This window comes from Ctenopharyngodon idella, chromosome 15 (assembly GCF_019924925.1).
Source record: "Ctenopharyngodon idella isolate HZGC_01 chromosome 15, HZGC01, whole genome shotgun sequence".
In the NCBI taxonomy this organism is placed as follows: domain Eukaryota; kingdom Metazoa; phylum Chordata; class Actinopteri; order Cypriniformes; family Xenocyprididae; genus Ctenopharyngodon; species Ctenopharyngodon idella.
In genome coordinates, this window is record NC_067234.1 from 24,708,954 (window position 1) to 24,725,864 (window position 16,911).

At 38.0% G+C, this 16,911-nt stretch overlaps 3 protein-coding genes across 4 annotated transcripts; all 3 read left to right on the forward strand.

Moving 5' to 3' along the window:
• Positions 1–229: 229 nt before the first annotated feature.
• Positions 230–5,991, forward strand: aldoca (aldolase C, fructose-bisphosphate, a). The gene is made up of 9 exons (XM_051861958.1): positions 230–386; positions 1,922–2,052; positions 2,145–2,356; positions 3,263–3,317; positions 4,113–4,273; positions 4,366–4,449; positions 4,767–4,941; positions 5,029–5,228; positions 5,318–5,991. Exons 2-9 carry the CDS (start codon positions 1,941–1,943, stop codon positions 5,411–5,413), a joined length of 1,095 nt encoding a protein of 364 aa, XP_051717918.1. The 5' UTR covers positions 230–386; positions 1,922–1,940; the 3' UTR covers positions 5,414–5,991.
• A 617-nt stretch (positions 5,992–6,608) lies between these two features.
• Positions 6,609–10,598, forward strand: srsf1a (serine and arginine rich splicing factor 1a). Of its 2 annotated transcripts, none has more exons than XM_051861961.1 (5): positions 6,609–6,774; positions 6,889–7,111; positions 7,794–7,999; positions 8,073–8,245; positions 9,956–10,598. In XM_051861961.1, exons 2-5 carry the CDS (start codon positions 6,918–6,920, stop codon positions 10,148–10,150), a joined length of 768 nt encoding a protein of 255 aa, XP_051717921.1. In that variant the 5' UTR covers positions 6,609–6,774; positions 6,889–6,917; the 3' UTR covers positions 10,151–10,598. The 2 variants fall into 2 exon arrangements, with proteins under 2 accessions (XP_051717921.1, XP_051717922.1); XM_051861962.1 differs by having other exon boundaries at positions 6,621–6,774; positions 6,892–7,111.
• Positions 10,599–12,741: 2,143 nt separating this feature from the next.
• On the forward strand, positions 12,742–15,048 carry dynll2a (dynein, light chain, LC8-type 2a). The gene is made up of 3 exons (XM_051861966.1): positions 12,742–12,978; positions 13,718–13,854; positions 13,963–15,048. The coding sequence occupies exons 2-3, from the start codon at positions 13,723–13,725 to the stop codon at positions 14,098–14,100; spliced, it is 270 nt and encodes an 89-aa protein (XP_051717926.1). The 5' UTR covers positions 12,742–12,978; positions 13,718–13,722; the 3' UTR covers positions 14,101–15,048.
• Positions 15,049–16,911: the final 1,863 nt, after the last annotated feature.

Genomic DNA, 16,911 nt, shown 5'->3' on the forward strand with positions numbered 1-16,911 from the left:
AGCCTTATCTGGGCTCTTTTGGTATGCAACCACCCAGAACAGCTTAACAACACCCTGGCAACAACTCACACTACCCTAGCAACTTTTATAAAATGTAAAAAATGTAGTAAAAATCTAAATCTGCATTACGTTGTGTGTAAAATAATGAGAATACATGCTGCTAGAGAAATGGGATCAGGTGGGCAACCTTTGGTGGCCTTTAACACCTCCCCCAATAACTTAATGAGGGCATGACGTTAAGCTCCGCCCTACAATTGTCAGCATCCTCTGGGATATCACCTTCATAAAGAATTGGGACAGTGCCACTGTTAAAGAATCAGTCACGTCTCATCTCGTCTGTAGGAGAAAGCCCTTCTGGTCTGAGTCCTTCGGTCTGCTCTGACTTGGTGAGTATCGCTGTCCTTCCATCTGTTGAATTTACTGCCATGACCATTCTGGATTATAATTCATGTGTGGAATTCGAAGTGGAGAAACAACTTTGTAAGGTTTATATTACTAAAAAGTAAGTGTTTTTACAAGTGAGTTACCGTTTAGAAAATGTTTTGAATGCTGAGAATCATGATCAGTTTCCAGGTAAATGTGTAATTATGTTTAAATTCAACTAAAGGTTTAAAAGGTTTTCAAGTAGAAGAAGTTGACAAAGTTAAGAACTCTTAAAAATAACATTTTGCACTAATTTGGCAACTTAGTTCTTCATAAAGAGGTTAATTTATGTATGCGCAAGGCTTGTAAACAGTGAGTCTGTGTTTCAGTTGTGGTTGCGGATAACAAAGAGTTGCTGATATCTGTTAAGCTTTTGTGAAAGTGAATGCTTGGCATTTCTGAACAGAATAACATTCAATAGAAAAGCAGCCGTGCCTTTAAGCGACAATTGTGTTGGATTTGTTTATTTATTTAACTTTGGTTTGGGAGCTGTTTCATTTAAAAAGTACAACTTTGCCTCAGGAGGAGGGTTATAAATCTTCAAGAATCATTTTCTAGAGACTGAACTCACAGAGACCAATTTCTAACTGATTAAATGTTCTAAATTTGGGCATGGACTAGAATAGAAAGATTTTAGGCCTGGAAATCACAGTTTTTACAATTCCTTGATATTTCCAGGTTTTCTACACTCTAAGAAAAGTCCGTAAAATTAGGGCCCAAGTTTTCTGCATTGATTTTTCACTGGTGTTTAAAGGTTCTTTATTGGCATATTTCCATAAAGAACCTTTAACATCTATGGAACTTTTCCATTCCACAAAAAGTTCTTTATAGTGGAAAAGGGTTCTTTATTATGTAACAGAAAAATGGTTCTTTCAAGAATTATCCTTCTATGGCATCATTGCGAAAACTCTCTTTTGAAACCTTTATTTTTAAGAGTGTTAGGGTGTATTCACACCTGTCTTGTTTGGTTTGATTGAATCGAACTCAAGTTCATTTCCCCCCATGGTGCGGATCTTTTGGGCAGGTGTGAATACAGCAATCACACTCGGGTGCGGACCAAACAACCGTACCGAGACCCATGAAGAGGTGGTCTCTGTCCGGTTCCAAACGAACTCTGGTACGGTTCTCTGCTTGAGAATTTCTGTCCAATGAATGGATGACTTTAACACACGTGTGGTTTTGTTTACAAATTTTGGTTCACTTGCAAAAAGGGCAGTGTGAAAGCAACCCACACCAAACAAAAAAAATCAACATTGTATTTGGTCCGGACCAAAGCAAATGAACAAGCGGGCTTTCCTGGTGTGAAGATGGAGATGTCCGTAAACTTAACGTAGAAGATAATGGTGATTTTCTGCCAGCACATTATCTGCTTTTCTACAGATTTTTTTCTTACAGTGTATGTTAAACCATCTGAATCATAGATGACTTCAGCTGGAAGACAATATATATGGTGAAATCCCATTTTGGTTTTGTTCATTAACTCTAACTGTAACCATAGGTTGTGTCAGACGTTTAGGATGACCCATCAGTTTCCTCCCCTCACCACTGAGCAAAAGAAGGAGCTACATGAGATAGCTTTGCGTATAGTGTCACCAGGGAAAGGCATCCTAGCTGCAGATGAGTCCATAGGTTAGTGTGACTTACTCCAGTTATTTGACAGAAATTGCAGTGTCAAAGAAAAGTGCAAGAACTCACTTTGGTTTTTGTTCATGTTCTAACAGGCAGCATGGGAAAACGTTTGAACCAGATTGGGGTGGAGAACAATGAGGAGAACCGCCGTCTCTACCGTCAGGTGCTCTTCACCGCTGATGACCGCATTGATAACTGCATTGGTGGAGTGATCTTCTTCCACGAAACACTCTACCAGAACTCTGATGATGGCGTCCCGTTCGTCAAGATGATAAAGGACAAAGGCATCACTATCGGGATCAAGGTATAAAGTCTTACCTTGGTTTACTGGCGTAGCTGCAAGCAATTTGCTTTGGCATGTTGCGCCTTGGTGCTCATGCAGTCACTGTGAGTTTGAATCTGGATTGCAACATTTCCCAATCCCATTCAACCCATAATATCCATCTCTCTTTAAGAAAAACAACAACAACAACAAAAAAAACATTTCAAGTGCAGTTCAATCAGTGGGATATGTTTGTTACAGGGATATCTGTTTGTCCAATCAATCGCGCTTATGAGGAGTGTTCGAAAAGCCTGTTTTTGCACTTTATTTTTGCATTTTGTATTTATTTAGAGTTACAACAGCTTGCCACTTGGGCATTGCCCCTCAAAGGACAACTTTGTACCTTATTTAGCCCTAAAAGATTCATAATGGAAACCTTAAAGGAACATATTACTACTCTAAGATATGAATATGCACCTTTTAGGGGTAGATAAGGCACACAGTTGTTCCTTAGGGATAGTTCACCAAAAATAAAAATCCTGTCATCATTTACTCATCCTCAACCTGTACGAGTTTCTTTGTTCTGTTGATCACAAAAGATATTCTGAGGAATGTGGGTAACAAAACAGTTTCTGGTCCCCATTGACTTCCATAGTAATTTTTTTTCATATGGAAGTCAATGGGGACCAGCAACTTTGTGTGGTTACACACATTAATATTTTCTTTTGTGTTTAACAGAACAAAGAAACTCATACATATTTCGAACACCTCGAGGGTGAGTAAATGACAGAAAACAAATTTTCATTTTTGGGTGTACTATCCCTTTAAGGGTACTGCCCCAGTGACAAGATGTTGTGCCCCTAAAGGTACCATTTTTGCACATTTTTTCTGCCAATGAGCTGAATTAAAAATGTTTCATTTCTAAAACATTTTGCCCTTTCTTCACAGGTTGACAAAGGTGTAGTCCCCTTGCCAGGGACTAATGGAGAGACCACTACACAAGGTATATCAAAAACATCTGTTCTCTGGATCTGAATATCTGCTCATTCAGTTTATTTCATTGTTGATACCTTTGCGTGGTAGACTAATTTCACATTAGTCCCTTGGTTCTTGATTCAGTCAGTTTTGAGTTGTTTAAATATTATGTTCTGGGTCATTTTGACCCGCAACACATATATATATATATATATGTGACCCTGGACCACAAAACCAGTCAAACCAGTCAATTTTTTGAAACTGAGATCTATACATCATCTGAAAGCTGAATAAAGAAGCTTTCCATTGATGTATGTTTTGTTAGGATAGGACAATATTTGAAAATCTGGAATCTGAGGGTGCAAAAAAATCAAAATATTAGGAAAATCGCCTTTAAATTTGTCCAAATTAAGTCCTTAGCAATGCATATCCACTCACAAAAATACATTTTTGATATATTTACAGTAGAAAATTTGCAAAATATCTTCATGGAACATGATCTTTACATAATATCCTAATGATTTTTGACATAAAAGAAAAATCGATCATTTTGACCCACACAATGTATTGTTGGCTATTGCTACAAGTATATACCCGTGCGACTTATGCCTGGTTTTGTGGTCCAGGGTCACATATACATATATATATTACTATACTTACCTATACCTATACATAATACTTTTTCTGTTTTTACCTGAATTGTTTTTGTTTTTCATTGTGTGATTTTTGGTGAAATGTATTGAATCCAGTTAAGGTCATTTTGAGGCAGAACATATGATTGTACCCAGAATTTTAACAAAATACAAATATCCTGTCTCAACAGGTCTGGATGGGCTCTCAGAACGCTGCGCTCAGTATAAAAAGGATGGAGCTGACTTTGCAAAGTGGCGCTGTGTAATGAAAATCAGCGATACCACCCCGTCAAACCTGTGCATTACAGAAAATGCGAAAGTCCTTGCTCGCTATGCTAGTATTTGTCAGCAGGTGAAATGTCAATGAGGCTAAATTGAGAGTTATAAAATACAAATAGAAATATGTTGAAGATCATATGTTAATGTTCCCAACTGTTCTTCCAGCATGGGATTGTACCCATAGTGGAACCTGAGATCCTTCCTGATGGAGACCATGATTTGAAGCGCTGTCAGTTCGTCACTGAGAGGGTTGGTTACTATTCTTTACTTCTTAAAGGGATAGTTCACTCAAAAATTCTGTTATCAAGTACTCACCTTCCAAACCTGTATGACTTTCTTTCTTATGTGCAACATAAAACAATGTCCATACATTGAAAGTCAGTGGGCGAAATGGCATATGGATGAAAAAAATTATTAAATTTATATATATTAAATGAGTTTATAAAATAAGTTTAAATAAATTGTTTGTAATTGTTTCATTTCTTTCAGCTTTCCCTTTAATATTCTTGACACATTCAAAATTGCTGTAATAATCATATGATTTAAATTCACTGTCATTGATTCAGGTGCTTGCAGCGGTCTACAAAGCCATGTTTGATCATCATGTGTATCTGGAAGGCACACTACTCAAGCCCAACATGGTGACCCCTGGACACAGCTGCCCAACCAAATACAGTGCAGATGAGGTTGCCATGGCAACGGTCACTGCTCTGCGGCGTACTGTCCCACCTGCTGTCACGGGTGAGGATATATTAAAAAGTGTAAACCTTTTTCAAATACACTGACGAGTCTGGACACTACGTAATTACAGACTTTCTGCACTTTCAGGGGTGACCTTTCTCTCAGGAGGTCAAAGTGAGGAAGAGGCCTCCATTAACCTAAATGCCATCAATAACTGCCCACTGGTGAAGCCCTGGGCTCTTACCTTCTCTTTCGGCCGAGCTCTGCAGGCCTCAGCTCTGAAGACCTGGCGTGGACAGAGAGAAAATGAGACCGCCGCAACTGAGGAATTCATCAAACGAGCAGAGGCATGTCAACCAAATCTATAGATAGATATATAGATAGATGTTTAGTTTTTCTTTCTAATCGCTTCTCTACTTCTGTCTTTTGTCCTCAGATCAACAGTCTGGCATGCCAAGGGAAGTACACAGTTTGTGGTGACAGCAGCGGAGCCACTGGTCTATCCCATTACCTTTCCAGCTATGCATATTGAAATGCTGTTGATTCCCATATTCCAACATTAGCTGAAAGTTAGCTAACATTAGCTAAAATTTCACTGCCACTTCCATATAAAACTCTCAAACATATATAGATTAATTATTATGATCTCATAAATGTGATGATATAAAACAGCACTTGAAAGTGATTGCTAAGTGAGTTTCTGAGGATGTGAAAATTTGTGTTCTCTGCTTGTCTTAAAAACATTGTAAAATTAGCTTCTGTTGCAGTTCTTTAGGAAAATAATGCAACTGATTAAACTGACAAGTTTATTAATAAAGTTACAGTTGACTTGACTGCATATTATTAGTTGACTGTAAAAATGTATGAGTTTCTTAGGATAGTTATAAGGATCTGTGCTATACGCTTCAGTAATCTAACATTTCATCATCTAAAGCTTTAATAAAGCCTTTACTCTGATGAAGAATAACAGCATGGATTACAAGTTTATGAGTCACAGTATCTGTTATGGTAATTCAGGATGTTTGGTTTGAATGCATTATTGACAAGAGTTAAACTAAATTATTGACAACCGGAATATGAAAATGCTGCAATAAAGTTGTGAAGATAGAATTTGTGTTTGGACTGTAATCTTTGAATACACACTATGCTTCCTTAGTTTTATATACAGTATATAGGCTACACACACACACACACGTCTGGTTTACTATCCTTGTGGGGACTCTCCATAGATGTAATGGTTTTTACTGTACAAACTGTATATTCTATCCCCTTACACTAACCCTACCCCTAAACCTACCCATTACAGAACACTTTCCGCATTTTTACATTTTCAAAACAAACAAATAAACAAACATTCTGTATGATTTATAAGCTTGTTTCCCCATGGGGACACGAGTAGCCATATGAGTACGAGATAGAAAAACATGTACACACACACATAAATATATATATATATATATTTAGGCCTAAATAAATTGCATATAAATTATATAAAATAGAAATTGTAATTTTTTAAAATTATTTTCAACTTTGTTTCTGTGTAACTTGGTAATCTAGTTTCCCACAGCAGCAGGTGCAAGCAATAAGTACCACATTGACTTCACCCCATGACCAGAATAATACCGCACGACTGTAAATAATAGCTTGACAATACCTCTTCGTTCCTTATTCATACTAATTACCCACCAACATAAAACCTTTTTATTATTTTAGACATCACTATGCGAACTATTTCGCGTCGCGGATGTAGCTACACCAATACCCGCCAAACAGCCAGTTTCTCTAGATTCATCCGCGGTGGCTACAGCGCGCCTGCTGAAGAGGAAGCGACCCGCGCGAGTCCAGAGGAAACACGCTCTCGGTGTGTGCGTGCGAGCGGTGCTTCAAACAATAGTAAGTCTCTTTGTTTTGTATCTGACTGGTAACTAGGTTTATTTAACGTATTTCGATAGTTAAACAAACATACGTTATTGATCGGACTCGAAAAAGTGGAATTTCTCTGTTTAGCAGGAAGGTGAAGGTATATCCGTGCAGAGATGTCTGGTGGTGGTGTGATCCGCGGCCCTGCTGGGAGCAATGACTGCCGCATCTATGTGGGGAATCTGCCCCCTGATATCCGCACTAAAGATGTCGAAGATGTCTTTTATAAGTACGGAGCCATTCGAGATATCGATCTGAAAAACCGACGAGGCGGACCTCCATTCGCCTTTGTCGAGTTTGAAGACCCCAGGTGTGTAAAACTGAACCTTGAGCCTTTAGCTTAAAAGCTAGTCTGTTTGTTTCAACGTTACAGATTTCACTTCTTAATTTATCCATATTTTTTTTTTTTTTTAAACTGCTACTTTTGTCACTGCGTTTTTAGTCTCTTTCTTTGTATAAAAAAAGCGCGTATGTGTATATTCGTATACAGGCCGTTTTACTTTTGTTTTCTGTGCTAACATGCTAATTAGCTTAGCCGTGCTCACCATGTTTCCAGAGCTCATTATATATTTACTAATGCTTGTCGTAAGAGTGTAGGCTTTGCAACTTTTAATTATCCTCCTTCATCTAAAGAGTTTGTTTAAGCTTGAGTTATATTTGCTCTTTGTTAGGCTTTAATAACTAAACTAGGTTTGGATATGTAAATTTACTTTGTAACTAGCCAAATGACTACTTCAGCTTGATTCAAATTAGCTGCAGTGAGTTTTTGCTGAAAATAAGTGTTTGTCACTGACCTTTTCTTCGTTTGTTTTTGTAATTTGAGGTAGTTTTGGTTTACTTTTTAAATGTTAAGTATCTTAACTAGCTGGTCAGATTAGTGGTTTGAGGATTAGGACCCTGTTAGTAGTTTATCTCAGTACGACCCCTAGCTGCACTGACTGGCTTTTCATGCCATTGATATTTACATGCCTTTTTTGCTCCGTTTACTTCAGAGATGCTGAAGATGCTGTTTATGCTCGTGATGGCTATGACTATGATGGCTATCGTCTTCGAGTGGAGTTTCCGAGAAGCGGGAGAGGTATGGGGAGAGGTGGTTTTGGCGGCGGCGGAGGTGGTGGTGGCGGCGGTGGTGGTGGGGCTCCTAGGGGTCGATATGGACCCCCATCCAGACGTTCTGAGTACAGAGTAATTGTTTCAGGTAAGGTAGCATCAGAGTTTTTATTAACTCAAAAGCCATTTGAAGTTGTATTGACAGTTCTATTTGATTCCAGGGCTTCCACCAAGCGGTAGCTGGCAGGATCTGAAGGATCACATGCGTGAAGCAGGTGATGTATGTTACGCTGACGTTTTCCGAGATGGAACTGGTGTGGTGGAGTTTGTTCGCAAAGAAGACATGACCTACGCCGTTCGCAAACTGGATAACACAAAATTCCGGTCGCATGAGGTAGGTTTGAGATTTTAATCCCAACATTTGGATATGGTTAGCATTGGAATATTCTTAAGGTAAGAATCCCTAATGCCATGTTAGGTGGATCTATGTTGTAAGTGAACATGCCCTTGTGAATAGTGGTAGGCTGATATATGGCTTTTGCTAATCAATCTGCGGATATTGACGGGAAAAATCAGCACAGATTGTACAAATGTGCTTTTTCATTTATCTGTATATTTTACATGGCTGGAGGGTTATTAAAATCTTAAATTAAATTCGCTCATCCAATTACATAAGACAAAGTATACATGCATACGCAGAAAAGGCTGGATTTAGTTTTGCAGACTTTTTTTTTTTTTTTTTCTGTTCTTACAAAAAGTTTTTGCTATAGTTATTTTTGCAAAAACCTAAAGGGTAAGGTAAAATACAAGAGAAATTTATTATACGCCATTTAAAAGGTACATTATGGAAAAATGGTTTATTCTTTTCTCTTGTACATTTTAAGATAATTTTTAAAAAGTGCTTGAAGCACAGCTATTTTTAATACTTTTTAAAACCTTCTTATGATGAAGTCTGTTTTTTTTTTTTTAAGGCATGATATGTAAGATTTTTGGATTAAAATATCCAGAAACCACTAGAACAATTTTATACATTTTGTTGACTTGTGTACTTGCATTATCCCGAATGTTTAAATCCAGAGAAATAAGCAATTTTAACCAGGACACAGACAGTGTCCGTGCGTCGCCTATCAATGACATCATACTCGTGTTACCCTCGATTTCCGTTTTTTTGTAGAAACCATAGAAACACCAAAGACGCTTTAAAGTGTTTTATTAGACAGTTGAGCAACTGTTTGTATACATTCGTCGACCGAACTAATAAATAGCTCAACATAGTAATTCTTATTGTTTAAATCTCGTCTTTTTCTGTGAGTACCATGTTTTACTGTGCCTAATATCGATCTAGTGTGCAACAAGCGTCTCCTAGTAGCTGCTGAGCTAACGCGCCGTAGCATTATAACAACTTTCAACACACAGATGTATCTAATATGATAAAACAGTGCTGCATTACCCTACATACTCATGACCGGAAGAAGCAGAAGTGCTCGTCTGCGATATAATAAAAGCTCCACTGCTCTCGAGCTGTGTGTCGCTCTCGTCTCTCATTAGCAATCGCTCCAGCGGCCTCGTTCCGCTCCAACGGCTCTCAGCCTGCTTCATACTACAGTAATGTTAATAAATCTTTAATACATAAGCTCATCCATGAACATGATTTCTGCTGAGACCAGTCGGATTCTTTTCTACCAGAAGTAGACGAAGACGACCCATTCCCATGAGTCTGTGAAATCAATGCCTTTTTTTTTTTTTTTTTTTGAATAAGTGACCTCTAGAGGCGAAAATATCATATTGTGCCTTTTAATTTTATAACAGGTCAGCACTAATTTTCATTAAGTTTTCATATTACTGATTTTAAAAACTATTCAATTAATCTCTTATCGGACAGATTTCTGCACTTAGTTATCAACAAAATCCAGTATCGGTTGACCCCCTCCTTGTGAATGCCAAAGGTAAACCATGTCAAACTAGACGTCATGTAGTCAGTTCTTACTGGTTAGTGGAAAATACTGGTGTTTTGAGGGCAACCAAAGAAGTCTGGTAAGTATAGTGACAATGTTAGCATGATTATATGTTATGTTTGCTCAGTGGAAAGTTCTTTCTCTGCCAGGGAGAAACTGCATACATCCGCGTGAAGGTGGACGGTCCCCGCAGTCCGAGCTATGGAAGATCAAGGTCAAGGAGCCGCAGTCGCAGCAGGAGTCGCAGCCGCAGCAACAACCGTAGCCGAAGCTACTCCCCACGCCGCAGCCGAGGATCCCCCCAGTACTCCCCTCGCCATAGCCGTTCCCGCTCTCGATCCTAAAGCGCTCCATTCTTCTCACCTCTTTGGTGGAGCCCTTGAAACTTTTTTTTTTTTGTTTTTTTTTGTTTTGTTTTTTTTTACAGTCTTTACACATCCCCCATATGTTTTAATCCTTCCCTCCCCTCTTGTTTTGTGAGACATTTGTGATCTTATGAATGTCCTATGTTTCCCCCCCTCCCCCCATTGGTTATTTTTAAACGTATGTTTTTAACTGACTTCATTTTGTTTTGCCCATCACTTTTTTTCTTTTCTTTTTTTTTTTTTTAAATACGAAGTGGATATCCTTTTCATAGACCAAACAAAGGGTTATGTAATGTCTCCCAATATTTTTGTAAATGCCATGTATGTTCCATGGGATAGTGAGTTCCACAACAATTGTTTTATGCTGTCTTCCTCTAGACGTGATACAGAACTGATGCTTTGTAATAAAGGATTACTGAATCTATAATTTGTTGCATAAAAGGATGAATTTGAGCACTAGAACAATCTTCCATTACATCTAGAAAAATACTATTCTTGGCCCTCAGGGCATTATTTGGGTAACTACCAATTTTAGGTAATTTTCACGTCAGATGGCGTCATTGTTTGCATTGTAAAGATGTACTAGTTGGGTTTTTGCATTCAAAGATGCAACTTCCACAACCTATTTGAATCAGTCTTAGGTGTTAGGTTAGTTTTGATAGTCTGTCTTGGCCTTAATGCTGTATGCATGCATCAAAGAAGGCAGGTTTGAGTGGATTTGATTCTAACTCTTTACCTCCTTTGTCTTGGTTTTGCTGGTATCTTAAGGTTTGGATTGGAGGAGAGGCTCAGTGGATGCCGGATCACTGGGATCAGTACATAATGAAGATAGGATAGGGAATGCTGGATACATGGAACAGGATCAATTGCTCCCAGGATCATAGGATTTTAAGACCACAGTTCAAAAGTACTTCCCTGCCCCCTTTATTTTCTTTATACCTCAGTGGAATATGTAGACGTTTTGGCCCTTCACATTTAACACATTGGAGGAGCAGATGCTGGAGCAATCTTTGGGGATGGAGTCAACAGGAACCGTATGGTAAATGGGAAGAAGTATGTTTGGGATGGGGGGGGGGGGTATACTCAGGCATTTTTAGATTTACACTGTCCCAATGTGGACAGGAGATGCTTTAACATCACTAGCATTTTGTTTCTTTTTAGTGACGTTTTTTGCCTAAATAAAGTTTTCATTGGTACAAAATGGTGTATGATTCATTCATTTGCTTTTTAATGGTACTGAATATTATACAGTTATAGTTCTGACTTGTGGATAGTTCACTTGAAACTGAAAATTGTAATGTACTCATTCATGATGTTTCAACCCTGTATGACATGGGTGGAACACAAAATATTAAAGAATTTTTTTTTTTTTTTTTTTTGTCCATAAAAACAAACTAAATTGGGTCCAAAATAATATTGAGCAAAAAAAAAAAAAAAAAAAATTAAATTTCAAAATATATTTTGTATGCTACAGGAGAAAGTGTCAAACAGGTTTGATAAGACATGAGGGTGAGTAAATGAAGACAAAAATGAAGTGTCCCTTTAAAGGGATAGTTCACCCAAAAATGAAAATTGTCATTTACTCCCCCTCAAGTTGTTCCAAACCTGTATGAATTTCTTCTGAACACAGAAGATATTGACTTCCATAGTATATGTTAAAAAAAAAAAAAATACTATGGTAGTCAATGAGGTCCATCAATTGACATTCTTCAAAATATCATCTTTTGTGTTCAGCAGAATAAAGAAGTTCATACAGGTTTAGAACAACTTGAGGATGAGTAAATGACAGTATTTTTATTTTTGGGTGAAGTAGCCCTTTAATTCTGGATGCCACCCAACTGCTGAATTCTGTATTAAAGTGGTAAGTTGCTTAGCGACTGTAAACCATATTGGCGGGAAAATAATAGAAGAAAAATAGCCGGTTCTTTAGAGTTAATAAAAATAAATATATATAGCGAGACCAATCAGTGCATTCCGAAATTCAGTGAGCCGGGTTTTTGTGTGTGTGAATCAAAAACATTTTTAAAGCGGTCACTGAATGAACCGCAATTTTTACGTATCTTCAACGTTAAACGAACTAGAACTGTTTCATGTCGAGACTTGAATCAGTGTAAAGATACACATTTTAGGTTTCGTTGTAATCAGTAGAATTTTATAAACGACAGAAAGCAATAGTAGTTCTATTATGTAGTTAGAAGAACTAATTATTGAATAGTTTTTATATTACAAGTAGTATGTAAGTACACTTTTTGCAAAAACAAATTTAAATACGTCTGCATTCTTATTGTTCTGTAGAAATTGGAAATAATCTCATTAGAATTGCATTTTTTCCCCCCAGGTTTCTATAAAATACTAATAATCATTACATTTTTCATTTCTAGTAACATAACACTGTGTGGGACTGAGGCACAATAGATTGATACCTCTAACCTTGCAATAAGTGATTTACTCATGACGTGTTTTCATTGTGAAGGTCCACCGAGTCTAATTTAAGCTATTTTCTGGCCTACACAGTCCTGAAGCTTATAACCAAACAAGCACATTTCCCTGGTCTCCGGTTAAAGATGCATTGTGGGATGAAATAAGATGCTGGCAGAGGGGCGCAGGGAGCGGCTGGTCTGCAGCCAATGGCGAGCGCTGTGTAGGACGGCATTGTGAAGAGCCAGGGATTTTAGCGCGGGCACCAGTCGGCGTTTGACTTGATCCTTATGTTCTTCTCCTAACGTCAAAGGGACATCCGAAACGACGAAAGCTCGTACGGCGACTGTTTTGAGCTGCAAATTTTTCTTGCCAAATATTGTTGACAGGTGAGTGGAAGAGTTTACCATCTCGAGTGATATACAAAAAATGATCTTGCATGCATTTGAGCCCCAAGCTTTCGTTTTAGACATTTAAATCGACATTTAAAGACATTTAGCAAAGATGTATTTGACTTTGAAATGAAGACGCTACACGAGAGCGCCGCGTGCACCTGAGTTTCATTGATCTGCTGGAGAATCAAACGCGCACGCTGTGAATGGAGGTGTGACGTAGCATTCCTCCATCCTGACCTGTCAATGACTTGATAGATGATACAAACCTTAATCAGTGAATCAGTCGACTGCCACACCATAATTATTAGTTTAGCTGCTAAATCAACATGGTGTGAAGTGCTTCTCTATAGTAGTTTTGCCTGTATGCATTTGGACCACGTGATGCATCTCCGTATTAGGATTGCTTGTTAACTACTGAAGTACTTTTATACAGGATTTTACCTCATCTGTGCCCAGTTTGACTAGGTTCTCTGGGCCTAGCATTACTAGTATGCAAACACGGCCTTCATTGACTTGCTAGCTACAAATGATAGTGTTGGGTTCTTGAAAGACCTGCTTGGTTCTCATGAAAGTATCTAGTGTCATTTGAATTACCTTAACAAATCCGATCCTCTCAGTTGATGGCTTTCTGTCAGGAACTGACCTGGCATTGTCAGGGAAGAAGCACCCGTGAAAGGCCCCACTGTTTAGACTGGCAGAGGAGACTTAACTATGTTGGTCTCTACGTTTTCAGGCACCATGACCGACAGGAAGGCTGTGATCAAGAACGCCGACATGTCTGAAGACATGCAGCAGGATGCGGTGGACTGTGCTACACAGGCCATGGAGAAATACAACATAGAGAAGGACATTGCCGCATACATCAAAAAGGTGAGTGGTGCCGAGATTTGAGCCATACTGTTATCTTAGACTCCCAACGTGTGTTTTTGTCGCGTTTGCATTTTTGGTGTGCTAAAACCACGTTGTCTCGTGTTACAGGAGTTCGATAAGAAATACAATCCTACGTGGCATTGCATTGTGGGAAGGAACTTCGGCAGCTACGTGACCCATGAGACAAAACACTTCATCTACTTCTACTTGGGCCAGGTGGCCATTCTCCTCTTCAAGTCTGGCTGAGTCTAGACCGGACCAGACCGTAGAATGTATCTCCAATGAAGACTGTGATGCACTGGTGGCTTATGTCATCTACGAATATTAAACGAGACCATACCATGACTATGCTGGCTGTGCACAACTGCATGGATCATATCCCATACTACTTGTGTACATGTTGCAGTTAAATTGCTTTTCATTAGAGGCCCCAAGTTTTTGTTAATGGTCCTTGCAGGTTTTTCCTAGCACATATGTTGTAAAAAGTTTAAAAAAATGAACAAAAAAGCATAATAAAGGAAGTCAGAAAATGTGAAGTATTGACCAGCACACATGTCTGCTATAAATGGATATATTTTTGGTGACTTAGTGCTGTAATATATTGAATGCCATGCGCTGTATGTCATTTTTGGGGTATTGGGGCAAAGCATAGAAGCACATTTGGTTGTATGGAGGTGGGTCTGTATAGTTTGATTTGAAGCGTTCTGTTGTTATAGGAGTGTTTTCGTCTGATTACCTCTGCAGTAAATGTATATTTTCTTTTCATTTGATGTTTGAGGTATTGCATTTGAGAGAACTATTGGAAATGTGAATATACAATGGACTAGATGTATGTAATTGAGATGCACATATAATAAAGTTTAAGAGCAAAAACCCATCCTATGTAAGTCATATTACAAAATACTAACTCCTTCAAGCTAATAACATGTTAAGTCTTTTCATGTAATTGTCTGCAGAGCAGGTTTCTGAATGTAAGAAGTAGTTAAGGTTTGATCGCACAACAGATGTATTTGCCGTCTTCCTGTCTGCTATTTCGGAGTAGAATTAATTTGCATGTGTCTGTTTTTGCCTTTTTTTGAAATTCTGATATCAGCACTTGATCAATTGATAGTTTGCACATATTCCATATGCCTACTCAGGTACCGCCATTGACAAAAGCGGCCTGTCAGATTCATTAAAATGTGATTGAAAGATTTTGCGTTTGCCTATTCCGTATTTTTCTCTCACTCGTGTTAAATATCTGGGCCTAGAGATTGATGTTCTGCCAGGTCCTGCAGCAGCCATTATCAGCGCTGAACCATTAGAGGGCTCCCTCTCATCGCACATCATATCTGTGAGGCCTACAGCCTGACGCGGCTGTTGACATGGAAACATTAGTTTACAATGGTGAGAGACGGATAAAAACTATAAAAATACTATATATATAAAAAAATTGTGAGGGAATTTAACGTCTAAGACCCGTTAGTGACATCAGAACGACGATAATCAAGTCAAAGGCCAATTCACACCGCACAGACAAACGACAACAAACAAGTTGGCAGTTGGCAATTTTATGAAAAATAAATGTCATGTTCACACTGCCCCAGCAGACACCTACTAACACTGATTAAACATTGTCAGTCAGGTGTAAACAAACTCCGACCAGCACAACACACTGATCAGACAAAACCCAACAAACGTGTTTGTTGGTGTTTGTCTGTGCGGTGTGAATTGGCCTTTAAAACACGTATTGGCTTTGGCGATTTCACATGGTTTTTATATTACAGTTCTAAACACATTTTTAGGAGGACAATGTTAAACTTGAAAAGAAAAGTTTGCCAGGACAAACTTTAAATACTGCCTTGACAAATTCTTGTCAAGAGAGAAAGATACATAGACAGACAGATAGGCTAGATAGACAGATAAATAGATCGATAGCAGTGGTGTTCTGAAATGAGAAGGCAAACAATATCCTTACAATTTTTTATTTATTTTTTATAAATCAAATGCAAATTCATGTCTGTTACTCTTAACGTTGTCACATTTTTCTCTTTAAATGAACATTGCATTACATCAAAAAAAGAAACCAAATCCAATTCTATTTATTTTACATTAACAATGTAATTAATGTTCTGTTTATTAAAACAAAAAGTCAATCTCATCAAGTTAGCGTTTTAAGCATTTTTACATTTATTCCAATATAATAACTAAAGGCTGTAACAATTTAACCCGTACACACAATATGATATCAATGAAGAAAAAATGATTTAAAATTGGACACTATAACAATATCAGTAAACATTTTCATTAATTTTTAATGTATTTATTTTTTTAAAAGTTCTTTTAAAAGTCAAATTTTATTAAAAACAAACTAAAACAGACTATGTTGCCTGGAGGCAACACCGTACCATAGAGGGTTAAACAATATATTTTATTGTGTATTGATTTTCAGCTGTTCTTTTTAATAGTCAACTTATTTTAAAAAAAAATCTGTGAGGGAATTTAACATCTAAGAGCCGTATTGTTAGTGACGTCAGAACGACGATCATCAGTCATGCTCGGTTAACACTCTGACACAGACACGAAGATATATCTTTAATTTCTCCAAGCTGATTGCTCACTAAAACCCCCAGCAGTCATCATGTTTTCAGGTCTTTTCAAGTTTGATTTTGACGTGACATGAAGTGGTGATATCTAAGCTGTTTACTTACTTTTTAATTGGTCTTCCCATTGACGCCATCATTTTGTTCATTCAGACTGACGCGCGGAATGCACACATGAACAAGAGCCGGGATTTATTGCACAAACCAATTATATCTAATCATAACCAATCATATCCAATCATAGCGCGATGGAGGCATCGCCTCCTCTCACGTGACTTTCCCCCATTCATTCTTGATTACCCCCCACAAAACCCACTGCACGCTTTAGGGACTCTGTTGATTCTCTATGAGCTCAAGGGAGGCATGAGAGATGCGGACTCCTGCTGTAACTTTACCTGCGGGTGTCGCTGTTGGACAGCGTTCCTTTAGAAAAATGAGTGACTTATACACTTTTTATTATCACATTTTGTAATAT

What these genes read in the sequence shown, in the direction of transcription:
- aldoca (XM_051861958.1), top strand. Translation starts at nt 1,941, where the DNA reads ATGACCCATCAGTTTCCTCCCCTCACCACTGAGCAAAAGAAGGAGCTA. An exon ending in ATGCTAGTATTTGTCAGCAG is followed by an intron (nt 4,274 to 4,365) that starts GTGAAATGTCAA and finishes CTGTTCTTCCAG; the next exon opens with CATGGGATTGTACCCATAGT. An exon ending in GTCAGTTCGTCACTGAGAGG is followed by an intron (nt 4,450 to 4,766) that starts GTTGGTTACTAT and finishes TCATTGATTCAG; the next exon opens with GTGCTTGCAGCGGTCTACAA.
- srsf1a (XM_051861961.1), top strand. Translation starts at nt 6,918, where the DNA reads ATGTCTGGTGGTGGTGTGATCCGCGGCCCTGCTGGGAGCAATGACTGC. An exon ending in GTACAGAGTAATTGTTTCAG is followed by an intron (nt 8,000 to 8,072) that starts GTAAGGTAGCAT and finishes ATTTGATTCCAG; the next exon opens with GGCTTCCACCAAGCGGTAGC. An exon ending in CAAAATTCCGGTCGCATGAG is followed by an intron (nt 8,246 to 9,955) that starts GTAGGTTTGAGA and finishes TTTCTCTGCCAG; the next exon opens with GGAGAAACTGCATACATCCG.
- dynll2a (XM_051861966.1), top strand. Translation starts at nt 13,723, where the DNA reads ATGACCGACAGGAAGGCTGTGATCAAGAACGCCGACATGTCTGAAGAC. An exon ending in TTGCCGCATACATCAAAAAG is followed by an intron (nt 13,855 to 13,962) that starts GTGAGTGGTGCC and finishes CTCGTGTTACAG; the next exon opens with GAGTTCGATAAGAAATACAA.